Below are 22,793 nucleotides of genomic sequence, written 5' to 3' on the forward strand. Positions count from 1 at the left end.
TAAATATGGTTACATATAATACAAATGCATATAACAACCAAGTGCCAGTAAAGCGTAATATTACAGGGTAAAAGATAAATACAATATAAGGCTTTAACTTGTGCACTAAGTGCCAATGAGCACCATAGATAGTAAAAAATGAAAAAATAAAGTGCAATGCATATGATTCACAACCAGGTGGCAGTGGAGAATGAGAAAAAATTATAAAAGTGCAATAGCGTCAAAAGCCACTAGGTGGCATAGAAACACCTATTAGGGTAAAAGTATAAATATAAAGTTTAAAGTGCATATTCTCACACGGCTACAATGTGTGGAGTTTTTTCATGTAGGCTTTAATTAACAAGCACCACCAACGGGCACGGGATACAGGCGTGCTCCTTCCCTGCTGCAGTGGTGCTCAGAATTTCGGTTTACCAGTTGTCGGTGTCAGCGTTATTGGACTGAGTGAGTACGCAGCAACCCTTTTCTCCCCAACAACATCCCCTTATTGCCATCACCGAGCCCCGGGGCATTCCCCTACCCACGGAGGGGTTAAAAACCTAGCTTCTATCCCATCGCCACCAGGCGCTCCCAACAGCAGCGGTGGTATTCCACCTTACCACACACCGTGGGTGGCGTCACGAACTCTAAACACAAAACCCCCTGTAATTACCCCCCTTTTATTTCGAGTGACCGCACAACCCCTCCCGGGTCTGGAGACCCCTCGAGCCACTGCGGATCCGGATCCGAGCCGTCTTGGCTGCTGACGCTGAGGTGGTACATGTAATTACCTGTATAATGTACATACCCATATACACTCATCTGATATTTTAATACTTGGATTAAATAAATGAATTTTTATGGATTCCTGAATTGCAGCATTGGAACTTTTTTTGGGAAATCACTGGACACATCTAACCGGCAGGTGGCTGCAGACTTGTAACAGGAGGGATCGCTGCCGCAATTCATGGTGAGTGGAAATGTATAAGCGGTGCACCGAAGTGCCCTCATTTACATATTAAATAAAAGGTAGATTTTTCTGCAAATATTACAGAAGCCCTCCAGTCATTTTTTCCCTCTAAACCTGTGTAAATGTTAGTTTAGTGTAAGGTCTGTGATAATTCACTCACCGATCATGTCCCTGACTCAATAATGACGTCACATCCACAGCTCGTCTCTGCAGACATCCCTCTTCTCCATTCTTCTGCAGCACATCCTGACTTTGTGCCTTGAAAAATAACAATGTCATCACAATGTTCCTGGATTAATGCTGTGCCTTAAATGAGCCCTGTGCTGTGCCCCTGAAAAAATTATTGCTCCTCACTGTGTTCCCTGTAAAAAAATATTACTCCACACTGTACCTCTTACAGTACATGGCCTCCACGCTATCCTTTCCTATAAAATAATCCAACTACACTGTCCTCCCTTGTATACTATGACTGCCACACTGTCCGCTCTTGTGTACTATGAATGTCACACTGCCCACAAATAAGCAAAAACAACACATCGTTCCCCCTTATAAATTACACCCACCACACCTTCCTCAATTATGATTCATGATCTGCACACTGTCCTCACAATGTCCCATGCATGCTGCCCCCTTTCCATACTGAGCCCTCACACTGCACCTCTCCATACTGAACCTCCCATGCTGCCTCTTATCCATAATGCGCTCCCAATGCTGCCTGCCTCTTTTCCATGAGACCTCCATGCTGCCGCACTTATACTAAAACCACCAAGCTACCTCACGCTATCACACTATCCTATTTTTCATACTGAGTCCCCTTCATTTCTCCACTCCATACTGAGCCCACTCATGCTGCCCCCTTACCATACTGAGTCTTCACACTGCCCTTCCCCATATTGAATCATCATGCTGTCCCTTCTCCATAATAAGCTTCCCATGTTGCCGCCCCCCTCTCCATACTGGCTCCTTACTGTTCCCCATCGATTTTGTCCCTTGCACTCTCACTCTGTAAACCCTAAACCCCTCCTCTAGAGCAAAGGGGCCCCTAACCTCCTCTACAGCAAAAGACTCCCTAACCCCCCTCTACAGCAATAGGCTCCCTTACCTCCCCACTACATCAATAGGCCCCCTTATCCCCTCTACAGCAATAGCAGCACCCTTACCCCTCTCTACATCAATAGGCCCTCTTACCCCCCTTCTTTTATTTATTCTATTGGTCACTTCCCCTCCCCCTGCAGTCTTTAGTATTAACTTTTCTTTACCCCATCCCCCGTGTATATAGCATTATTCTTCTCTCCCCCCGTCGTCCTCCCCATCCCCCTTGCCCACGAATCTTCAGCTCTGTGAGCGCATAGCTGTTTCGGTGCCCACCGCGCTCTTTCTCCTCCTACTGCTCTGGTGAGAATCCTCTTCTGGCTCAAGTGTCAGCCACGTCCTCCTCCGCGAAGTGTGTCATCTGCATTGGACGCCACAGCACAGATTGACGTGCGCGTCTCTGACCCCAGAAGTGCAGCCGCTGGAACTTCCAGGGTCAATCAGCTCACTGTCCCAGCGCCTGCAGTGTATTTATTTCAATTTGCATCTTGAAGGCGTGGATATAAATAAATAGAGGTGTGCCTCTACCACCCCCCTCCCTCAGAAAACACAGCAGATTCATTAGACTGTCTAACGGAGGGGGGGGGGGATTTTCTGTCAGAAAGTGGCACCCCCCGCAACGTGCCACCCCAGGCATGGGACCACAGGTGCCTAGTGGTAAATACGGCTCTGTCTCTGTCTCTACATTATGCTGCTCTCAGATGGGGTAGCAAAACTCTGGTGACAGATTCTCTTTAAATACATACTGTGAAAGTTGAATGGTACACTGAAGCCTCTTTAAGACAATCGCACACAATTGTGGAGAAAATGGTCTTTTAATGGGGTAATTGACTCAAGAAGAATGGCTGGCATACATAGTAAAAAAGTAAAAAAAATATCTGTCTCACAAAAGTTAAGTCTGCATAAGGTGTGATGTTTCTTAGAGAGGTATTAATGAATACATAAATGGTATGCAAGTATTTATAACAAAACACATGAGAGAACGATTTCCATTTGAACGTATTTATTTTTAAAATGAGAAATACATTGCTCAACACTATTAAAAAAGGTTAAATGACAATAAAACACATGCAGATGACCTTTCAGAAGTCTTTTTCAAGAAAGTACATGACAAACATCACTAATTTCAACTTCCCTTTTTTTTAAATAAGCACTTCAATTAAAGTTTTTTCCTCTTAATATATTACAATCATCATATTATATAGAACTTTGTACTTACAAGTGCTCATTTTTACTTTCTACCCAGATAATTCTTCTCTTTTTTCTGCTCTATGTAGAAACAGATAGTCCCTTTTTCCCTATGTGACTTATCCCCCTCTTCAATCCTGCCCAACTGCTCCTCTCCTCCCTTTGACATTCACTTTTGCAGTGATGACTTGTACATGGAAAAGAGACTTTCTACATACAGCTTAGAAGGATTCAGCTATTCTGTTTTTAACAGTCTAACACTGCAACCTTGAACACTTTTTATCAAGATCAAAAGTGAAATCCAATAAAAAGGTAGCACATTGGTGATCATGGGCAGTTGACCATATATTTGTAAGCTCCACAGATGTTTTCATCTACAAGTAAAAAGTAGGCATTGTAATGACATAATTAGTCAAAATGAAGACTACTATGCATTTAACAGCTTTTTGTTTGTAAATATAATTGCTGGGCACTTGATGGCAATTAAAAAAGTTTTGACCTCAGTAACAAGTTTTAGTAATTCTACTACATCCCTGGTGCCAATTTTTTTTTTTTGAGATTATGCTATGTACTCGCTGGTGGTGTTACATACTATTGTGTTCAGGCCCTGATTTGGACCTTATCCTGTTGGTTACGTTTCATGTATAAGCCCTCCATTACTCTACTATTTTAGGGGATATACCTATGTTTCCCTGGTTATTTATATGGCCATCTGGAATTAATCTAACTATCCTGTTCCCCGCACAGAAATTAAGGGGTAGCCTGTCTTCCTCCCTGTGACCTTCTTTTCTCTGTCTCATTTAATTGGATTTTAACTATGCATGTCTAATCACTAACTGCAATCACATGTGATTTCCAGTATTTTGTATTTTTTGTAATAATAAAAACTGTATACTTTTTTCACAATTGTGGTGCAGTAATTCTTACTTTAAAAAAACATGAAAAATACCCCCCCTTGTTCACAAGTTTTTGTATGTATTCTATGGGGTTCATGTACACTACCATCATTATGAGGTTCGCTGTACTTGGTCTTTGTTTTTCTAAGGCACAATGGTATTTAGGACTTAAGCCACATGAACTAGAAAGGTATTATTATTATTATTTATTATTATAGCGCCATTTATTCCATGGCGCTTTACAAGTGAAAGAGGGTATACATACAACAATCATTAACAGTACAAAACAGACTGGTATAGGAGGAGAGAGGTACACTAAAATTTTGGAGTCAGTGGTTAACTTTTACTATATAAATCTGAGAGATGTACTAGATGAACATTCTACAAGATAGGGAAGTCAAAATTAATACAGGAAGTGGGTTAAAGTGATAGGAATATATTAGCTACTGACTATGGATGACTATACAGTATATGCACTGTCATAATAGGTAACAGAGCAAGAATTCTATTTCAGGTATTCTTTATTTCTCTAACCAAATGCACACAAATTTACCAATCCATTCCAGCCAAGTAAAAATATGCCAATAGTAATATAGGAATCTGCACTGTTTATAAGGAAGACCATGCAGTACCCAAAGTGGTTTCAAACTTTACGCCTTATTCCTCTGATCTTTAAATGTCTCATAGTCATTTGGAATAGTATCTGAAAAGGTAAAAGCGAGACATTTAACAGTGCTTACCATGGAGGAAACAAAGTATCGTATACATTGTTAAAATGCTGGATTTTTTTTTTTATTTTTTTTTAGTATAATGGTTTACTTCACTTTTAATTGAATACTGAAGGAGAAATCATGTCTAAAGGCTAGTATTTGCTGATGTACAGCACCTGCAAACAGCTGCTGTACATTCCAAGTGCGCCAGTCTGTCCCCAAGTGCTCTATTGAAGTACATAGAACAAACATAGCTAAGTAAAATCTTAGGTTTTCTAAACACTACTGTAATGCATGACTAAAATAAATGATAGTACGTATATCACAATATTGTTTCATGCTGGTGGGTGTATAGGATGCTAAGTATCTACCCGGTCTTCACTAGTGTCTTTGATGGTGAGGATAGGCTGGGTTACCGGTCAACAACCAGTAATACTCCAGGTCAGTCCATGGGTCTGCAGCAGCTGACCAAAGGGACACAGCTTCAGGAAAGAGGTACAGAAGGGCAAGACAGGCATAGATGGATGGTTCAAGGTTAGAGCAGGCAACACAGGTTCAGAGTACAAAGCCGAGGTCAGCAGCAGAGAGGTCAGACAGGACAGGCCAATAACTGGGGAATCAGTATCTATAAATGCATGGACAAGATGCTGTCAGATGAACTGACTAGCAGCCATGATCAGGCAGAGAGTGGTGATAAAAGCTGCCTAAAATAGGCACTGCTAGAACCAGTTTGGCCAGGGAACGTAATTTGGGTAGGACATGGCATAGTTAAAATCCTGCAGAGATGCCCCTGAGGCCGAATGAAATCCACATGCAGAAGCATCAGTGGAGTGCTTCAACAAACAACTCGGCAAGGAGACCTGATAGGAGAAGACGCCGCACAGGAAACCTGGGGAAAGGGGCAGCATTGAATAGGTATGCGATACGCCGAAGTGACATATTGTATTTTTACAAATGAAAACAAAAACTGATAAATATAATTTTTCTGATGCTTCTCCTCTTCGATTTCTCAATATAGGAACCTGGAGTCCAAGGATGAGTGATTGACAGAAATCATTATTTTGTGTGCATGCTCTTTGACCCGCTTAGTTGTGACTGTTCAAGAAGAGGTAGGGGGCAAACTGTGAATGTCACCTTTTTTCACCAGGTCATAATGTGCTATTTGCCTTGATCAGTAAAAGAGACATCTATAGAATATAAAATATCAACTACAGATAAGTGGATCAATCTGTAGAGGATTGAGTTCAATATAAATATTACTGAAATATGGTTTCATGCGAATTTGAGCAATCTGCAATTTTATTGCCTAGCACCATTTCATAGATGCTGCACATTTAGTGAGTGAGCTAATGGCATCTTGTTTGGCAGCACAGGCTTTTCTTAATGCAATAATCAGATCCCATGGTGTAGCACAGCCAATCAGGAAGGCTGTATGCAGTATAAATTATAGGGGCTGGCAAATGAACGCCTTTTCATGCTTTCACTGTGTAGGGATTGGAGCATTCAGAAAAACAGGATAGAGATAAAGGTCTAATGCGATTTTTTTAAAACGTTTCCAAAATTGTTCAGAAACTTTTGGAGTGGTGCGATCGGCATAGTAGCAGGAAAATCTGTGTTCGCTAACTAGTGTAGTATTTGCACATCAAATGGTTGCCAACCGTATCTCTGACCAGGTGACAAGCAGAAATCTTTCCTCTCCCTGCAAAATCAACACTTCCAAGTGTGTGCAGCTAAAATTTAGTGATTTGCCATAGAAGCAAGAAAATCTGTTCCCTAACCGGTATAGCTTTTACTCCATGGACCATTGCCGACCACATGTATGACCAGGTGACTACTATGTGCTCATTACAGAGTCAACACTTTTCTGTGTTTGCGTCCCCTGCACAGAGCTGGTCAGAAAGAGAAAATAAGTATTTTTAAAATTACTAAACTATAGTTCTTTGAATTCCTTAACTGAAAAAAAAAAATCATTAAAGGAACTGCAGGCCTCACTTGCATCAGTTAAGGCCAGTGTTCATGACTCCACCATAAAAAAGACTGGGTAAAAATTTCCAAGATGAAAACCACTGCTGAGCAAAAAGAACATAAAGGCTTAGATCAGTTTTGCTACAAAACATCTTGAGGATCCGCAAGACTTTTGTGAGAATACTCTGTGGACTGACAAACAGAACTTTTTGGAAGGTGTATTTCTCATTACATCTGGCGTAGAAGTAACACAGTATTTTAGAAAAGGAACATCATACCAACACTAAAAAATGGTGGTGGCAGTGTGATGGTCTGGGGCTCTTTTGCTGCTTCAGCCCTGGAAGACTTGCTTTGGTAAATGGAACAATGAATTCCGCGGTCTACCAAAGAATCATGAAGGAGAAGGTCTGGCCATCTATTCGTGACCTCAAGCTGAAGTGCACTTGGGTTATGCAGCAGGACAGTGATCCAAAACATACCAGCAAGTCCATCATGAATGGCTTAGAAAAAAAAAAAAAAGACAAAATTAAGACTTTGGAGAGGCCTAGTAAAAGTCCTGACCCTAATCCGATTTAGATGCTGTGGCATTACCTTAAAACAGTAGTCATGGTCAGAAACCATACAATTCTGCAAAGATGAGTGGAACAATTTTTTTTAGGAGCATTGTAAAAGACTCATTGCCATTTATTGCAAATGCTTCATTGCAGTTTTTGCTGCTAAGGGTTGCCCAAATAATTTGTATTCACAGAAGGTATCTAAATCAAAATTTATTAGTTTTACGGACATACATTTTGAAAATACATATTATTATTATTATTTATTATTATAGTGCCATTTATTCCATGGCGCTTTACAAGTGAAAGAGGGTATACGTACAACAATCATTAACAGTACAAAACAGACTGGTATAGGAGGAGAGAGGACCCTGCCCGCGATGGCTCACAGTCTACAGGGAATGGGTGATGGTACAAATATACTATATACTAACATCTACATGAGGTTACCCCCTATAGCTAAAATCACTCCTACTCTCTCCCTATTGTTCTGATCCTGCCTGTCTTGTGGGGGTCAGCACCCTATAAGGTCACTAGTGATTGGTGCCCCCACTCCGCGGCAGCTCCCCCTATCTATTACCACCCTCTCACCTATCTAATAGGAATTTTTGAGGGATAAGGTATAGGCACCTGTGCAAATGATTTTAAATTAGTGATTAAAGGATATAGGATAAAGAAATATCTTAACACCAGTTTGAGGGAGAAGATAGGATATGTCTGGGAGGGCACCAATCACCAGTGACTTTATAGGAGTGATTTTAGCTATAGGGGGTAACCTCATATAGATGTTAGTATATATGTATTTTCAAAATATATGTCTGGAAAACTAATACATTTTGATTTAGATACCTTCTGTGAATGCAAATTATTTAGGATCTAAGAGAGTATAGAAACTGTAAGGGTGGCCCAACCAGTTATTAGGTTTAGGGGGCAATCACTTTTAAATACAGGGCTCTGCAGGTTTGTATTTCTTTTTACCTTAATAATAAAGACCTCACATACAGTGGATACGGAAAGTATTCAGACCCTGTTACGAATCTGCTGCTAAGATCCTTAATAATCTGACAAACCCCATTTAACTGGCAGCCTAACTTTCCAGTTTGCACTGGCTTTGCAAAAATGGTGTACCATTCCAAAGTGATTGAAACCCTCTGGCAGCAGGGTGTCCAGATGAATGCCAAAAAAGTGACCTCAACAGCCATAGCAAGAGAAGTTGGTCCTTCCAAATCTGTGATTTTGAGAATATTGCATCTTTACAACATCACAAAGTCTTTCAAGAAGGCTTGTCATCCTAACAAGAGAGGACAGGATAATGTGGAGAATCTCCATGGGTAATTGTTTCAACACTGCAGCTGGAATTGCTTGGCAGTGCAGCACTGAACAGGTTACGGATCTGTCTCGTCATACAGTGTTACGACGTTTAAGACCATTTGGACTGAAAGCCCACTCTGCAGTGACCAAACTTCTCATTAGTAGAAAGAATCAAAAGGCTAGACTCACATTTGGTGAGGAGAATGTTGTGTGGACAGAGGAGAAGTGATCCACAGTTCATTTTAGTGATGAAAGCAATTTTAATTTTTTTGGGTCTGATGGGAAACATTATGTTCGTCGACAAACTGGGGAAAGATTGAACCCAAAGTGTGTTAAGAAGTCAGTGAAAGGTGGTGGAGGAAGTGTCATGGTTTGGGGAATGTTTTCTGCAGCAGGAGTTGGTCTTTTCCTACAGCTATATGGCAGAGTGAATACAAGTGTGTATCACAACCTTCTTCAACAACACGTGGTTCCTTATTTGCGTTCATCACTCAATCAGTTAGCAATTTTTACGTAGGTCATTGTAGGTCACACAGCAAAACGGGTAAAGCATTTCCTTGAAACAAAAAACATTAAAATAATGAAATGGCCAGCCCAGTGTCCTCATCTAAACCCAATGGAAAACCTCTGGAAAATCCTTGGTGACAAAGTTATGGCCAAGAAACCCATAATAATCAAAGAACTGTGGGAGAGACTAGAAGAAGAGTGGGCTAAAATCACACCAGAGCAGTGTGGGAGACTAGTCCTGTGGCCGCAGATGTGCTAAAGTAATTCAAAACAAAGACCTGTACACATCCTACTGATTGGTGACTGTTGTTACCTTCAGAAAATGTAGTTATAATCTTTCTCTGTGCTACAGTCATTGTTGTTCTCTAATTATGATCATCACGTTTTGGGCAAAATAACGGTTTTATGTTGATAAACTTTGGATCTTCTGTAAAACACTGATCTAGTGGCATGGTGTACCCCTTAGAAAAAAAAAAACTTTAAATGTTGATCAATGTACATTACATTTTCTCTGAAAAATAGCAAGTGATCATACATTGTTCTCTAATTTTGATCTCCAGTGTATACTTACACTGATATTCCCCCCGATTAGCTACGCTAGACCATGTCATATGATAGCTGTAAGGCATTATTGCAAAGCCTGTTTTGCTGTCTGTCATCATTTGCCTGGTCTGTGACTTTTCAGCAGTATTGAAGTGGTGCCGTTTTTTTTTTTTTTAATAAAGTCACAGACACCTGCACATTTTATGAAATTTGACTTGACATTAAATGTAGTGTTTCTGTTAAAGTTTGAAATTCAGTTATAGGTGCTGTCAATTTTGCTTATTTGTTTCATATAATGCATGTCAAAAATAAATTTGAAAAAGTTGTGAATTTACTTTTTTTTATAGCATTGTACATAATTTCCAAACCATGCCAATGCTGAAAGATAAAATGTAAAAGTAAAGGGAAATCTAGTTTAAAATAAATAGTAAAAACAATTGCCAACTCACCATTACAACGGTATCTTAGGTTAGACCAAATAATGTTTTCCTGGGAGAAACAGAAGACTCCAAGACGTCCACCTCTCATAGTGGTGTCCAGTACAACGCCAGAATCAGCTACCAGGTCTGCACCTTCAAAAAACTTTACCCTGGAAGTAAGCATATCAGTAATTAAAATGAAAGTTAACTCAAATGCTCAGTTATAGCAGTCATGCTCAATTTTATACATGGTGCCCAAGGTTTGATTGTCATAAAACAATCTGCAGCACGGTGGCTAATCTGGAAGGTAGATGCAGAAAATGTGAAAGGCAATGCTGCCTATATTTTAGTAACAGAATGTGCCTGAGCCGAACAGATTAAATAACTATATATATATATATATATATATATATATATATATATATATATATACAGTGCCTACAAGTAGTATTCAACGCCCTGCAGATTTAGCAGGTTTGATAAGATGCAAATAAGTTAGAGCCTGCAAACTTCAAACAAGAGCAGGATTTATTAACAGATGCATAAATCTTACAAACCAACAAGTTATGTTGCTCAGTTAAATTTTAATAAATTTTCAACATAAAAGTGTGGGTCAATTATTATTCAACCCCTAGGTTTAATATTTTGTGGAATAACCCTTATTTGCAATTACAGCTAATAATCGTCTTTTATAAGACCTGATCAGGCCGGCACAGGTCTCTGGAGTTATCTTGGCCCACTCCTCCATGCAGATCTTCTCCAAGTTATCTAGGTTCTTTGGGTGTCTCATGTGGACTTTAATCTTGAGCTCCTTCCACAAGTTTTCAATTGGGTTAAGGTCAGGAGACTGACTAGGCCACTGCAACAACTTGATTTTTTCCCTCTTGAACCAGGCCTTGGTTTTCTTGGCTGTGTGCTTTGGGTCGTTGTCTTGTTGGAAGATGAAATGACGACCCATCTTAAGATCCTTGATGGAGGAGCGGAGGTTCTTGGCCAAAATCTCCAGGTAGGCCGTGCTATCCATCTTCCCATGGATGCGGACCAGATGGCCAGGCCCCTTGGCTGAGAAACAGCCCCACAGCATGATGCTGCCACCACCATGCTGACTGTAGGGATGGTATTCTTGGGGTCGTATGCAGTGCCATCCAGTCTCCAAACGTCACGTGTGTGGTTGGCACCAAAAATCTCGATCTTGGTCTCATCAGACCAGAGAAGCTTGAACCAGTCTGTCTCAGAGTCCTCCAAGTGATCATGAGCAAACTGTAGATGAGCCTTGACATGACGCTTTGAAAGTAAAGGTACCTTACGGGCTCGTCTGGAACGGAGACCATTGCGGTGGAATACGTTACTTATAGTATTGACTGAAACCAATGTCCCCACTGCCATGAGATCTTCCCGGAGCTCCTTCCTTGTTGTCCTTGGGTTAGCCTTAACTCTTCGGACAAGCCTGGCCTCGGCACGGGTGGAAACTTTCAAAGGCTGTCCAGGCCGTGGAAGGCTAACAGTAGTTCCATAAGCCTTCCACTTCTGGATGATGCTCCCAACAGTGGAGACAGGTAGACCCAACTCCTTGGAAAGGGTTTTGTACCCCTTGCCAGCCTTGTGACCCTCCACGATCTTGTCTCTGATGGCCTTGGAATGCTCCTTTGTCTTTCCCATGTTGACCAAGTATGAGTGCTGTTCACAAGTTTGGGGAGGGTCTTAATTAGTCAGAAAAGGCTGGAAAAAGAGATAATTAATCCAAACATGTGAAGCTCATTGTTCTTTGTTCCTGAAATACTTCTTAATACTTTAGGGAAACCAAACAGAATTCTGGTGGTTTGAGGGGTTGAATAATAAATGACCCTCTGAATAAACTTTTCACAATTTAAAAAAAGAATAAAAAAAGAAATAACATTCTTTTTTGCTGCAGTGCATTTCACACTTCCAGGCTGATCTACAGTCCAAATGTCACAATGCCAAGTTAATTCCGAATGTGTAAACCTGCTAAATCTGCAGGGGGTTGAATACTACTTGTAGGCACTGTATATATATATATATATATATATATATATATATATATATAGAGAGAGAGGATTTGTGAAAAAGTCAATAGTGTTGGCAGCAGTCATAAATGCTTGTCAAAGTTTTCTTTTTTTCTGCTCTGCTGCAAGTTCTATTTTGCTGGTAATATGTAGAAGCATGCTTACTCATAAAGCAGTAAGTGCAAATCTTAGTTTTCATCCCAGCCTTCAAGTTCTTTACCCAGTGTGAATATAGGATTTTCTTAGTATTGTGCATGTTGAGTTTGGTAGCACAATTTTTTAGGTGGTAAATTCACTAACTGGATGAATATAACAGTTGAGCAAAAAGATTTCAGCACTCTGGTCCAGCTGACATGTTGGTAGTCACTAGCCACCAAACAAGAATATTGCGCACCTCCGACAATTTGCATCCTTAAATTTCATATTAATCAGTAGATTTTGGAATAATAATAATTTCCACAATTGGGGTTTAGGTCAGGCGAGTTTGCCAACCAATCAAGCAAAGTGATACTGTGGTTATTAAACCAGGTATTGGTACTTTTGGCAGTGTGGACAGGAGCCAAGTCTTGCTGGAAAATGAAATTTCCATCTCCAAAAAGCTTGTTGGCAGAGGGAAGCATGAGGTGCTCTAAAATTTCTTAGTAGATGCCTGCGCTGTCTTTGGTCTTGATAAAACACAGTGGACCTACACCAGCAGATGACATGGCTCCCCAAACCATCAATGATTGTGGAAACTTCCCACTACACCTAAAGCAACTTGGATTGTGTGCCTCTCCACTCTTCCTCAAGACTCTAGCGTTGTCTATTGGTCATGAATGGCTTGATACAAGGAATGCGACAGTTGTATCCCATGTCCTGGATACGTCTGTGTCTGGTTACTCTTGAAGCACGACTCCAGCAGCAGTCCGTTCCTTGTGAATATCACCCAAATTTTTAAATTGCCTTTTCTTAACAATCCTATCAAGGCTGCGATTATCCAGGTTGCTTGTGCAGAGTTTTCTACCATACTTTTCCCTTCCACTCAACTTGCCATTAATATGCATGGATACAGCACTCTGTGATCAGCCAGCTTCTTTAGCAATGACCTTTTGTGGCTTACCCTCCTTGTGGAAAGTGTCAATGATTGCCTTCTGTCTGGACATCTGTCAAATCAGCAGTCTTCCCCATGATTGTCTAGGCTACTAAACCAGACTAAGAGACCATTTTAAATGCTTAGGAAGCCTTTGCAGGTGTTTTGTAATAATTATTCTAATCTTTTGAGATAATGACTTATGGATTTTCATTGGCTGTAAGCCATAATCATCAACCTTAATAGAAATAAACACTTGAAATAGATCACCCTGTTGTAATGACTCTATATAATATATGCTTTTCCATTTTGGTATTAAATTACCATATATACTCGAGTATAAGCAGAGTTTTTCAGACCATTTTTTAAGCTGAAAATGGCCCCATCGGCTTATACTCTGGTTAGGGTCCCACAAAAATTTTTTTTCTCATATTCTCACCTGTCCTCCGTTCCCGCGGTGACCTCAGCTGCTTTTTGTAGACCGCAGGCACATAGATCCCTCCGTGATAGTGTCTGATGCACGGGGCTGCAGGATGCCGTCATGTCTTTACAGCAGTTAAATGCTTTACAGCGGCGGAAGTGCAATAAAGCATTCAACTGCTGTAAAGCGTTGACAACAGAGGTGGCCCCATGCGCACCACTGCCGCTGTAAAGCATTCAACTGCTGTAAAGCTACGATGGCATCCTGCAGTGGCGGCTCTGTGAATGGGACGTGATCATCAAGGGTGCCTGTTGAAGACTGCAGGCACATAGACCTTTATGTGAATGCGTCCTGTACACAGGGCCGCAGCTGCTGCTGTCATGGTTTTACAGCAGTTCAATGCTTTACTGCACCGCTGCCGCCCTAAAGCATTCAACTGCAGTAAAGCTACGATGGCAGCCTGCAGCCCCGTGTACAGGATGCGATCACGGAGGAGTCTACAAGAAGCAGCTGAGGTCACTGCGGGAATGGAGGACAGGTGAGAATCATTTTTATTTCATAATAGAGGACAAGAAGGGGACTGATAGGACGACATTACTATAGGGCACATTACTAGAGGGCCCAAGGAAGGGGCACAAGGATGGGCACATTACAATAAGGGGAGGGGCACAAGGCTGGGGCACATTACTACAATGGGGATAAGGATGAGCACATTACTACAAGGGGAGATAAGGATGAGCATATTACTACAAGGGGGATAAGGATGGGCACATTACTACAAGGATGGGCACAGTACATTTTATTGGGATCTATTTTAATTTTTGAAACTTCCCAGTAGCTGCTGCATTTCCCTCCCTAGGCTTATACTGGAATCAAGACGATTTTCCCATTTTTTTGTGGTAGAATAAGGGACCTCGGCTTATACTCGGGTCGGCTTATACTCGAGTATATACGGTACTAAAATAAATAAAGTTTTTGATGATATTCAAATTTATTGAGAAGCACTTGTATGAGATTATCTCATCACAGAAACATTCTTGCAAATCTTTTTCCTCCAGGGTTTGATCCTGTGATCTCTGGTTGGTGGTTAGTTTCTCTCTTGTTGCACCACAGACTGTTTTGTTTTGGTCCAACTACTGAAGGATCCTTTGTTTTTTTCTTTGTTATGTATTTCCATTCTCTTTTACTACTATTCAGGTGTGTGCCCTTTCTTACCGAGATATCGCTAATGCTAATGCAGTTTGTATGTGTGAATCCCTTCCCAGTTATCTCTTAGTTTGTTTCATTGAGGTTTGAGAGGGTTTCAATATATTCTCCTATTCTTTTTGGTTTCTTATGTTTCATTATTTCTGCAAGACTTGGTTTGCACATTCTTATCCCTGTGTCTCACCCTCTGCCTGTGTGCACTTCATTTCTGTTTATTGTTGTTGTAGTTTCACTTGGTGTATAGCTTAGAGTCCAGTTAAGGACCCTCAGGATTAGCCATCAATGAGTGGGGACGCCATTACGTGATTATAGGGTTCTAACATCCGCTGTCAGGGAGGGACAACTCAGGGTCAGGTCCTAGCCTGCTTTGGGACATGTGGATTTCTGGTATTGAATCTCCCCTGGTTTGCCCATCTTCGTGAGAGTGTTTTGGTACAGTTGTAACATTATAAACAACCCATTTGGGGCACTGTGGGAGCTTCCTTATGGATCCAGTTTTCTCCTTGGCTGCACAACTACAGGCCTTGTCACTGGAGGCAACTGAAACTAGGGACCAACAACAGTATACATGTTCAGCTGTTACTATTGAATGAGGTCATCAGTGTATGCTGTTGGAACCTAAGGTTAAAGCCCCCGTCACACATAGCGATATCACTAGTGAAATCACTGAAACGTCACTTTGTGATGTATCAGCAACCTCACCAACGATGTCGCTGTTTGTGACACGTAGCAGTGAGCGGGCCCCTGCTGCGAGGTCACTGATCGTTACAAAATGATCAGGACCTTTTTTTGCTCGTTGGTCTCCCGCTGTGCAATACGCATCGGCGTGTTTGACTGCGGGAGACCAACGAGCACCGACTCTGTGTAAGCAGCGTACACTGGTAACCAGGGTAAATATTGCGTAACTAAACAAAGTGCTTTGCTTAGTAACACGATGTGTACCCTAGCTACGTATACAGGGAGCCAGCGCTGGCAGCCTGTAAGTGGTGTACGCAGGTAACCAGGGTAAATATCGGGTAACCAAGCAAATCACTTTGCTTAGTTACCCGATATTTACCCTGGTTACCAAGCGCAGCATTGCTACACGAGTCGCTGGTGGCTGGTCACTGGTTCCTGGTGAGATCTGCCTGATTGACAGCTCACCAGCAACCATGTAGCTACGCACCAAAATTCCCTGCCAGGTCGGATCGCTGGTGGGATCGTTGGTGCGTTGCTACATGTGACGGGACCCTAAGATGCTAGCAAACAGTGCTGAAACTTAGTGGCATTCACAAAGTGTCTCCTATACTCCATTAGTGTCCCACTGGTGCCAAGCAAGTTCCAGCACCTCTGCATTCTACCCTCCTGCCCATGTTTGGTACGCTATTTTAATAGCAAACAGTGCTGAAACTTAGTGGCATCCACAAAGTGTCTGCTATACTAATTTAGTGTCCCACTTGTGCCAAGCAAGTCCCACCACCTCTGCATTCTACCCTCATGCACATTTTGCTACGCTATTTTTATAGCAAACTCAGGGAATTCCTTGCTGCATTTGATCATTAGGAGGGATAGAAAGTGAGGCTTCCTTTACTGTCCTGGTACCCACAGAACACGGACACTGTACCCACCTGCCCACTTTTGCCACGCTACTTAATTTGCCCAAAGAGCGGACACTTTTTCTGCCATCCTAAAATTGTCTGGAATACTAAGTTAGTGTTCCTTTGCTGCCAAGCAAGGTACAACACATGTGCATTCTACACTCCTTTCCATTTCTGGAACGCAATTATTAACTGCAGGTAGTCCAGCCAATCTGTGACGAAGGTGCAGGCGTGGATATAATGTTGCCTTCATCCAATGGTGGTTCTCTCGATGTCTGACAGCTCAACAATACCATCTGTTTCCACTTCCAAAACAAGTGACGACCTGCCAATCACACTCCCGCTTACGTTCAGCGTGAAAAAGCATGTGTGACTGCTGTCCCCACAGTCACAGAGGATGAAGAGCATGCAGATGCACCTGATGGGGCCGGCGGTGGTTGCACAGCCCTGCTAGGCCGCATCGTAGCACAGTGAAATTCCCATTGCTACTTATGCTTCATTTTAAGTCGTGTACAGGGTGGGCTCCCAGTATGCAGCAAAACCACGCAACAGGAAAAGGACTCTAGGCAGTTGGGTTGATAAATGATTGTTTAACTTTTGCAAAACAAACAATAAGAACCATGCATAAAATTGAAATAATAGAACAATCTATTCAGTTGCCTACTACCTGCTAATCCCTCTGCGTAGCAGCAGTAATTGTGTGTTTGTGCGTGTGTGTGTTCGAACACGACTTACCAGTGGCGCATCACAAGAGCTTCCAAGTTATCTACCTAAACATAGACAAAACCCATTACCCCCCCTGAATACCCTTGTTAGCTGAAGCCTCACAGATAAGGCAGATGATAACAGTGTGAATGCAAACCACACAGCTCTTGAAAAGCAACAGTCAATGCAAACATGTGTCACTGTCCCTCTATGATTTAAACTGTACGTGACAATTTGACAGTGCAGAGGCAGCAAGTCTTATTGTCTATATAGTCGGCCTACCCAGAACAGATATGTGTTTTGCTAATAAAACAAAGTGTTGCGTGCACGCATTACTGTCTGGGCACAGCCTACCGTAACCGGGTACTGTGATGTCCAGTTGCCAGAAATACAGACTTTACGCTCCTCTCACGGTAAACAGTATAGACAGCACCGGAAGAATGTTGGTCTGTGGCACAGGATGCTGCTCACTGGCGTTACGGTGCTCCTCACCAAACTCCAACACGACTCCCCTCACAATTGAACGAAGTGTTTCCGCAGTGGCTCCTTGCAGTAACACACACCTTCAGCTTTTCCTTCTGTTCATAGACAGCATCTCCAAGTCCACACCCGAAGACGAATTTGCTATTGCTATAGTGACCAAACAGACTAAGGGCGGCTTTGCACACTACGACATCGCAGGTGCGATGTCGGTGGGGTCAAATCGAAAGTGACGCACATCCGGCGTCACTTGCGATGTCGTAGTGTGTAAATCCTAGATACGATGAACGAGCGCAAAAGCGTCGTTATCGTATCATCGCTGCAGCCTCCGACATTTCCATAATGCCGGTGCAGCGACAGGTGCGATGTTGTTCCTCACTCCTGCGGCAGCACACATCGCTGTGTGTGAAGCCGCAGGAGCGAGGAACTTCACCTTACCTGCCGCCGGCTGCAATGAGAAGGACGGAAGTGGGCGGGATGTTTACATCCTGCTCATCTCCGCCCCTCCACTTCAATTGGCCGCCTGCCGTGTGACGTCGCTGTGACGCCGCACGACCCGCCCCCTTAGGAAGGAGGCGGGTCGCCGGCCAGAGGGATGTCACACGGCAGGTATGAGCGTGTGAAACTGCCGTAGCGATAATAATCGCTACGGCAGCTTTCACTAGATATTGCACGTGCGACGGGGGCGGGACTATCGCTGCAGCATCGGTAACACATTGTTATCGATGTCGCAGCGTGCAAAGCCCGCCAAAGGCAGATCCAAAAAAACAGCAGCACCTTGTGTGTAGTCTGCAACAATGCATGCAATGAACTGCAAATAAGCATGTTGCATTGACAATGGCTAAAGCTGAGCAATACACCCTCACGCTATCAATTCATATCCATGTGACACTTCATGGTGGAAGTACTCAAAGTTGTGAGTTTTTGCCTTCTACTTAGAGATTGTTGACAAATCTTACAGATTACGTGATTTGGGTGATCCTTTGCGATGTCCAAAAAGTTCCAGGCTAGGCAAGGCTTACAGCCCATGCGACCTGCATAGCTAACATGACACGCTCAGAGGCAGAGTTGTGGCCGAGGATTCAGTTGTTGACGTGCTTCCAGTACTTTGTCTCTGTCCAAGAAGACACAACGTAAACTCGTCGTCAGTAGCATCCTCCTCCACCTCCTTTGCTGACGTCATCGACTGGCTGACTTTGGTTTGACAGTAAGTGGGGTCTCCAACCTCATCATCACCCTGTGTGTTTTCATTCCCCTCGTCCTGAGTCCTCCGTGACAACCTCTTCCTGCCCTGACCGAATAGCAAAGTTGTCATTACAATCAGGTATCTGAGTCTCCTCATCATGTTCCCCATTGTTTCTACCAGGATGATGTACGGTTTGGAAATGAGGGTGTACATTATGCTCAGCACCTTCATCGGTGCCTGGATCCGACTCACAAAGCTTCTGGCCATCTGTGAAGATCATTTCCCCTGTCTCCTGGAACTCGCTGCCTCAACACGTCAGATTATCTGCTACACCCGCAAGCTTCAAACGGAACCTGAAAAATCATCTGTTCAGAAATGACTATAACCTTCAATGACACCACCACCGTGCATAGCTGCCGCCCAACCTACACCACACCTACTGTCTCCTCCCCAAAATACTTTACAATGTAATCCCGCAAGGGCTGGGCCCTGTTCCCTCTGTACCAATCTGTCTATTGTTACTTGTATATGTATTCTGTATGTAACCCCCTTCTCATGTACAGCACCATGGAATCAATGGTGCTCTAAAAATAAATAATAATAATAATAACTTCTTTGTCTGTACTCACTGCAGCTTTGGAGCAGACCTGTGATTCAGCTCTGCAGACTCAACCATCTCTGTTACCCCATACTCAGCAGGGCTGGTGGAAACTTGGGAGCTGTTAGGAAGCAAGTGCGATTGAGCTGACACCACAGAGGAATGGAGTATTTGTGATATTGAACTTGAGGTGGAGGAGAGGCCACTTTATGGAGCACTTGAGATCCATTGAAGCAGCTGCTGTTTAGGTGCCTCATCTATATTTGTTAGCGATGGTCATGTCCGTGAAAAAAGGATCATATCAGATTATCCATGGGAAAAAGTACACCTGTTATTTTGGCTGTTATTTGTTGTTACGAATCGGTGCCGCCGTAAACGCAAGCAACCTGCTGCGGTTCCAGTTGCGCCCAGGCGTCAGCTGCCATTTAGGGCTGTGCCTCGGGTTGTCCAGCTGGCTGCTTTCTCCTCCACGTCTAAGAGTGGAGAGGTGGCTAGTGTGCATGCGTGTGCCGATTTACCCCAGACGCAGCCTAACTCCAGTGTTTCGCCTACTGAGTATGCTCAGCCTGACTGTGCCATTCCTGAGGCTAAGTCTTCATTTCGGGCTACAGTGCATGCACCCACACTTAGTGCGAAAGCCTCTTTGCACAGGTACTTGCACTCCGTGCCGGGTCTAAGTCCTGTGTTGTGCCTAAACAGCATGCTGAAGCTGAGAGTCTTTTTTCGGAGACTGTATTTCATGCTACTAAGCATGCTCAGGCACTTACTGCATCAGAGGCTAGGTCCGGTAATGAACTCTTTGGCCCTGCCCCTGATGTGGGAGGCCCATATAGACCACAGAGCATCAGTTGTCCTGATGATGTGGCCAGGCCACTCCCAACTGGCTTGCAGAGGCCCACCCCTATGACTTGTCACCTCATTATTGATGGTCAGACGATGACTGGTGAGGTGTTTGGGTCGTGGCAGCCATGAGGTCATCATTGAAGTGGCAGTTCCAAATAGGACGCTAGTTATGCCACTCATGACGTGTCACTCTGCTTTTGTCTCCAGGAGGTGCATTGTGGTCCACCCTGGGTTGTGGCAGACCCAGGTTATAAAAAAGGCTGGAGCCAACAAGGAGGTGCGCAGTCTTCTTTTATGCTCCGAAAGAGCACACCTCCATGTGTTGAACCCATTGTGGCTTTAGGCCAGCGGTAGGCAGGGATAGGGCGTCGATGCAGGCCGCCACCACAGTTGGTAACGCAGAACATTTAAGACCAGCTCCTGTCCTACCAGTCCTGCTAGTGCAGCTCAGTGCAGCCCTAGTGCAGCCCAGTGGCCCAGAGGCCTGCTGCTGCTGATGCGCCTGCTGTCCACAGGTGTGGCCCCTACGCACACGGACAGCATATCCAATGGCCCCTGTGTTGTTAACAGGGAGTTCCTGGGCTGGGTGGGCGTGTGGACTCTGTGACGCTAGCAGGGCTCCCAGTCTCCAGATCTGAGTGTCGTCTAACTCGGTTCAGGCTGCTATTAGTTTCAAAGCCACCCAGCTCTGTATCCTCCACCTAACCTTCCAGTTGCCAACCTCTCCTTTTCCATCTGGGAGCATGGTGGACACCGACTGGCGATGGGGATATATACCTTTCTCTTTCTTTTCTTCTTAATTTTTTTATATAGCGGTAACATAGTATATACCACCTTATCCAAATCTGCCAGTCTCACCATAACAGATGTTGTTTCTTCAGCAAATGTTACTGTTGCTTAACCACCAAACCCACGGACACAAACTTTTTTCCCCTTTCCAACACACCTGTTCCCCTTTCCACCAGCATCTGTGCTTTTTCAACTCATTTTGTATATGACCAAAAGTGCAACTCTGCAGGGACACCGTACTTAACACCGTCTCAGCACAGCAGCCAGCCCTCGGTCCCTCAGATGTGGACAAGTAAAAGACCATTTCCTCCTATCCATGACAAAGCGTTGAGATTCACTCTGTGCAGCACAGGTGTTTAGTGGAAAAGCAGATTTAAGATTGCGTACCACCTTCTGCTGATACTCCTGCATACGTGCGTCCCTTTCTATGGCAGGAATTATTTCGCCAAATTTTGTCTTGTACCGGGGATCTAACAGTGTGGCAACTCAGTAGTCAGCATTTCTTCGAATTCGTAAAATCCGAGGGTCATGTTGTATGTAGTGCAGCAAGAAGGTGCTCATGTGTCTTGTGCATCCAGGAAGACCAAGTCCTTGGTGTGTTGGTGGCGGAGAGGTGAGAATCGTGCCTCTATCCTCTGCCATCCCCCCCAACCTCGCACAACCGAAATGTGAGCAAGCTCTCACTCATCTGCTAAGTCTTCCATGCCCATCGCCAGTTCGTCCTCCATTGCTTCATAGGCTCCTACACCTTCCTCAACAGTTTTGCTGATACTATGCGCCCTTGTTAATGTCTCTCTCCCCCATCATCCCATGACTGCCGCCTAGGTGCCGCTGACTGTCTGGACCTTGGAGATCTTGTTATCCCTTCCGCATATGACTTCTCCTGTACTTCCTACCCTTCCTCTTGTCCCAACATTCTGACTCCGAATAATGCTTACAGTGTGCTCCATCATGTAGATGACCAGAATTGTCACGCTGAGAATGGCATCGCCAGTGCTAAACATCTTCGTTGACATTTTTAAACTGTGTAGAAGGGTGCATAGGTCCTTGATCTGACACCACTCCAGCAGCGTGATCTGCACCAACTCTGGATCAAGTTAGCCCAGGGTATACGCCATAACGTATTTCAGCAGGGCTTGGCGGTGCTGCCACAGATGCTGCAACATTTGCAGATTCAAATTCCTGCGTGTCGGCACATCGCATTTCAGGCGTTGAACCGCCAGACCAAGAGACTTCTGGAGCGATGAAAGTTGTTGAGCTGCTGGGTGCGAACGATATCAGGCAAAACTGTGGAAGAAAAGCGCAAATAGGGTCTTATCTGATAGACAGGTGGGTATAAAGGGTGAGACAGGTACTCACCTGTTACGGTTGTGACAGGCACAACTCCTACGTAAGCATGAAGCAATTTAATGCATAAAGTAGTCAGCCGCAGCCCCGATGTTGCAATAGAAGACACAGAGTGGATGGAAGAGTCGGGCTTAATGCTGCGCTAGAAAACCACAAATTCAGGAGATGAGATGAATTCCTTTCTTTATTTTTCACAGGTCAACGCGTTTCAAAGGCATCTCCGCCTTCTTCATCAGGACAAAGAAAGAACAGCATCATGCTGTTCTTTATTTGTCCTGATGAAGAAGGCGGAGATGCCTTTGAAATGCGTTGACCTGTGAAAAATAAAGAAAGGAATTCATCTCATCTCCTGAATTTGTGGTTTTCTAGCGCAGCATTAAGCCCGACTCTTCCATCCACTCTGTGTTTTTGGGT

At 43.5% G+C, this 22,793-nt stretch overlaps 1 protein-coding gene across 1 annotated transcript in view; it reads right to left on the minus strand.

Annotated features, from left to right (window-relative positions):
- Window positions 1–3,034: 3,034 nt before the first annotated feature.
- The window catches only part of LOC142316860 (cartilage oligomeric matrix protein-like), a 1,990,803-nt gene continuing 1,971,044 nt past the window's right edge, over window positions 3,035–22,793 (minus strand). The window contains exons 18-19 of the mRNA XM_075352653.1: window positions 10,165–10,304; window positions 3,035–4,828 (exon numbers count right to left, since the gene is read on the minus strand). Of these exons, the coding sequence (XP_075208768.1) occupies window positions 4,776–4,828; window positions 10,165–10,304 (193 nt within the window). The 3' untranslated portion in view covers window positions 3,035–4,775. The remainder of the gene's footprint in view (window positions 4,829–10,164; window positions 10,305–22,793) is intronic.

This window comes from Anomaloglossus baeobatrachus, chromosome 1 (genome assembly GCF_048569485.1).
Source record: "Anomaloglossus baeobatrachus isolate aAnoBae1 chromosome 1, aAnoBae1.hap1, whole genome shotgun sequence".
NCBI classification, from domain to species: Eukaryota; Metazoa; Chordata; class Amphibia; order Anura; family Aromobatidae; genus Anomaloglossus; species Anomaloglossus baeobatrachus.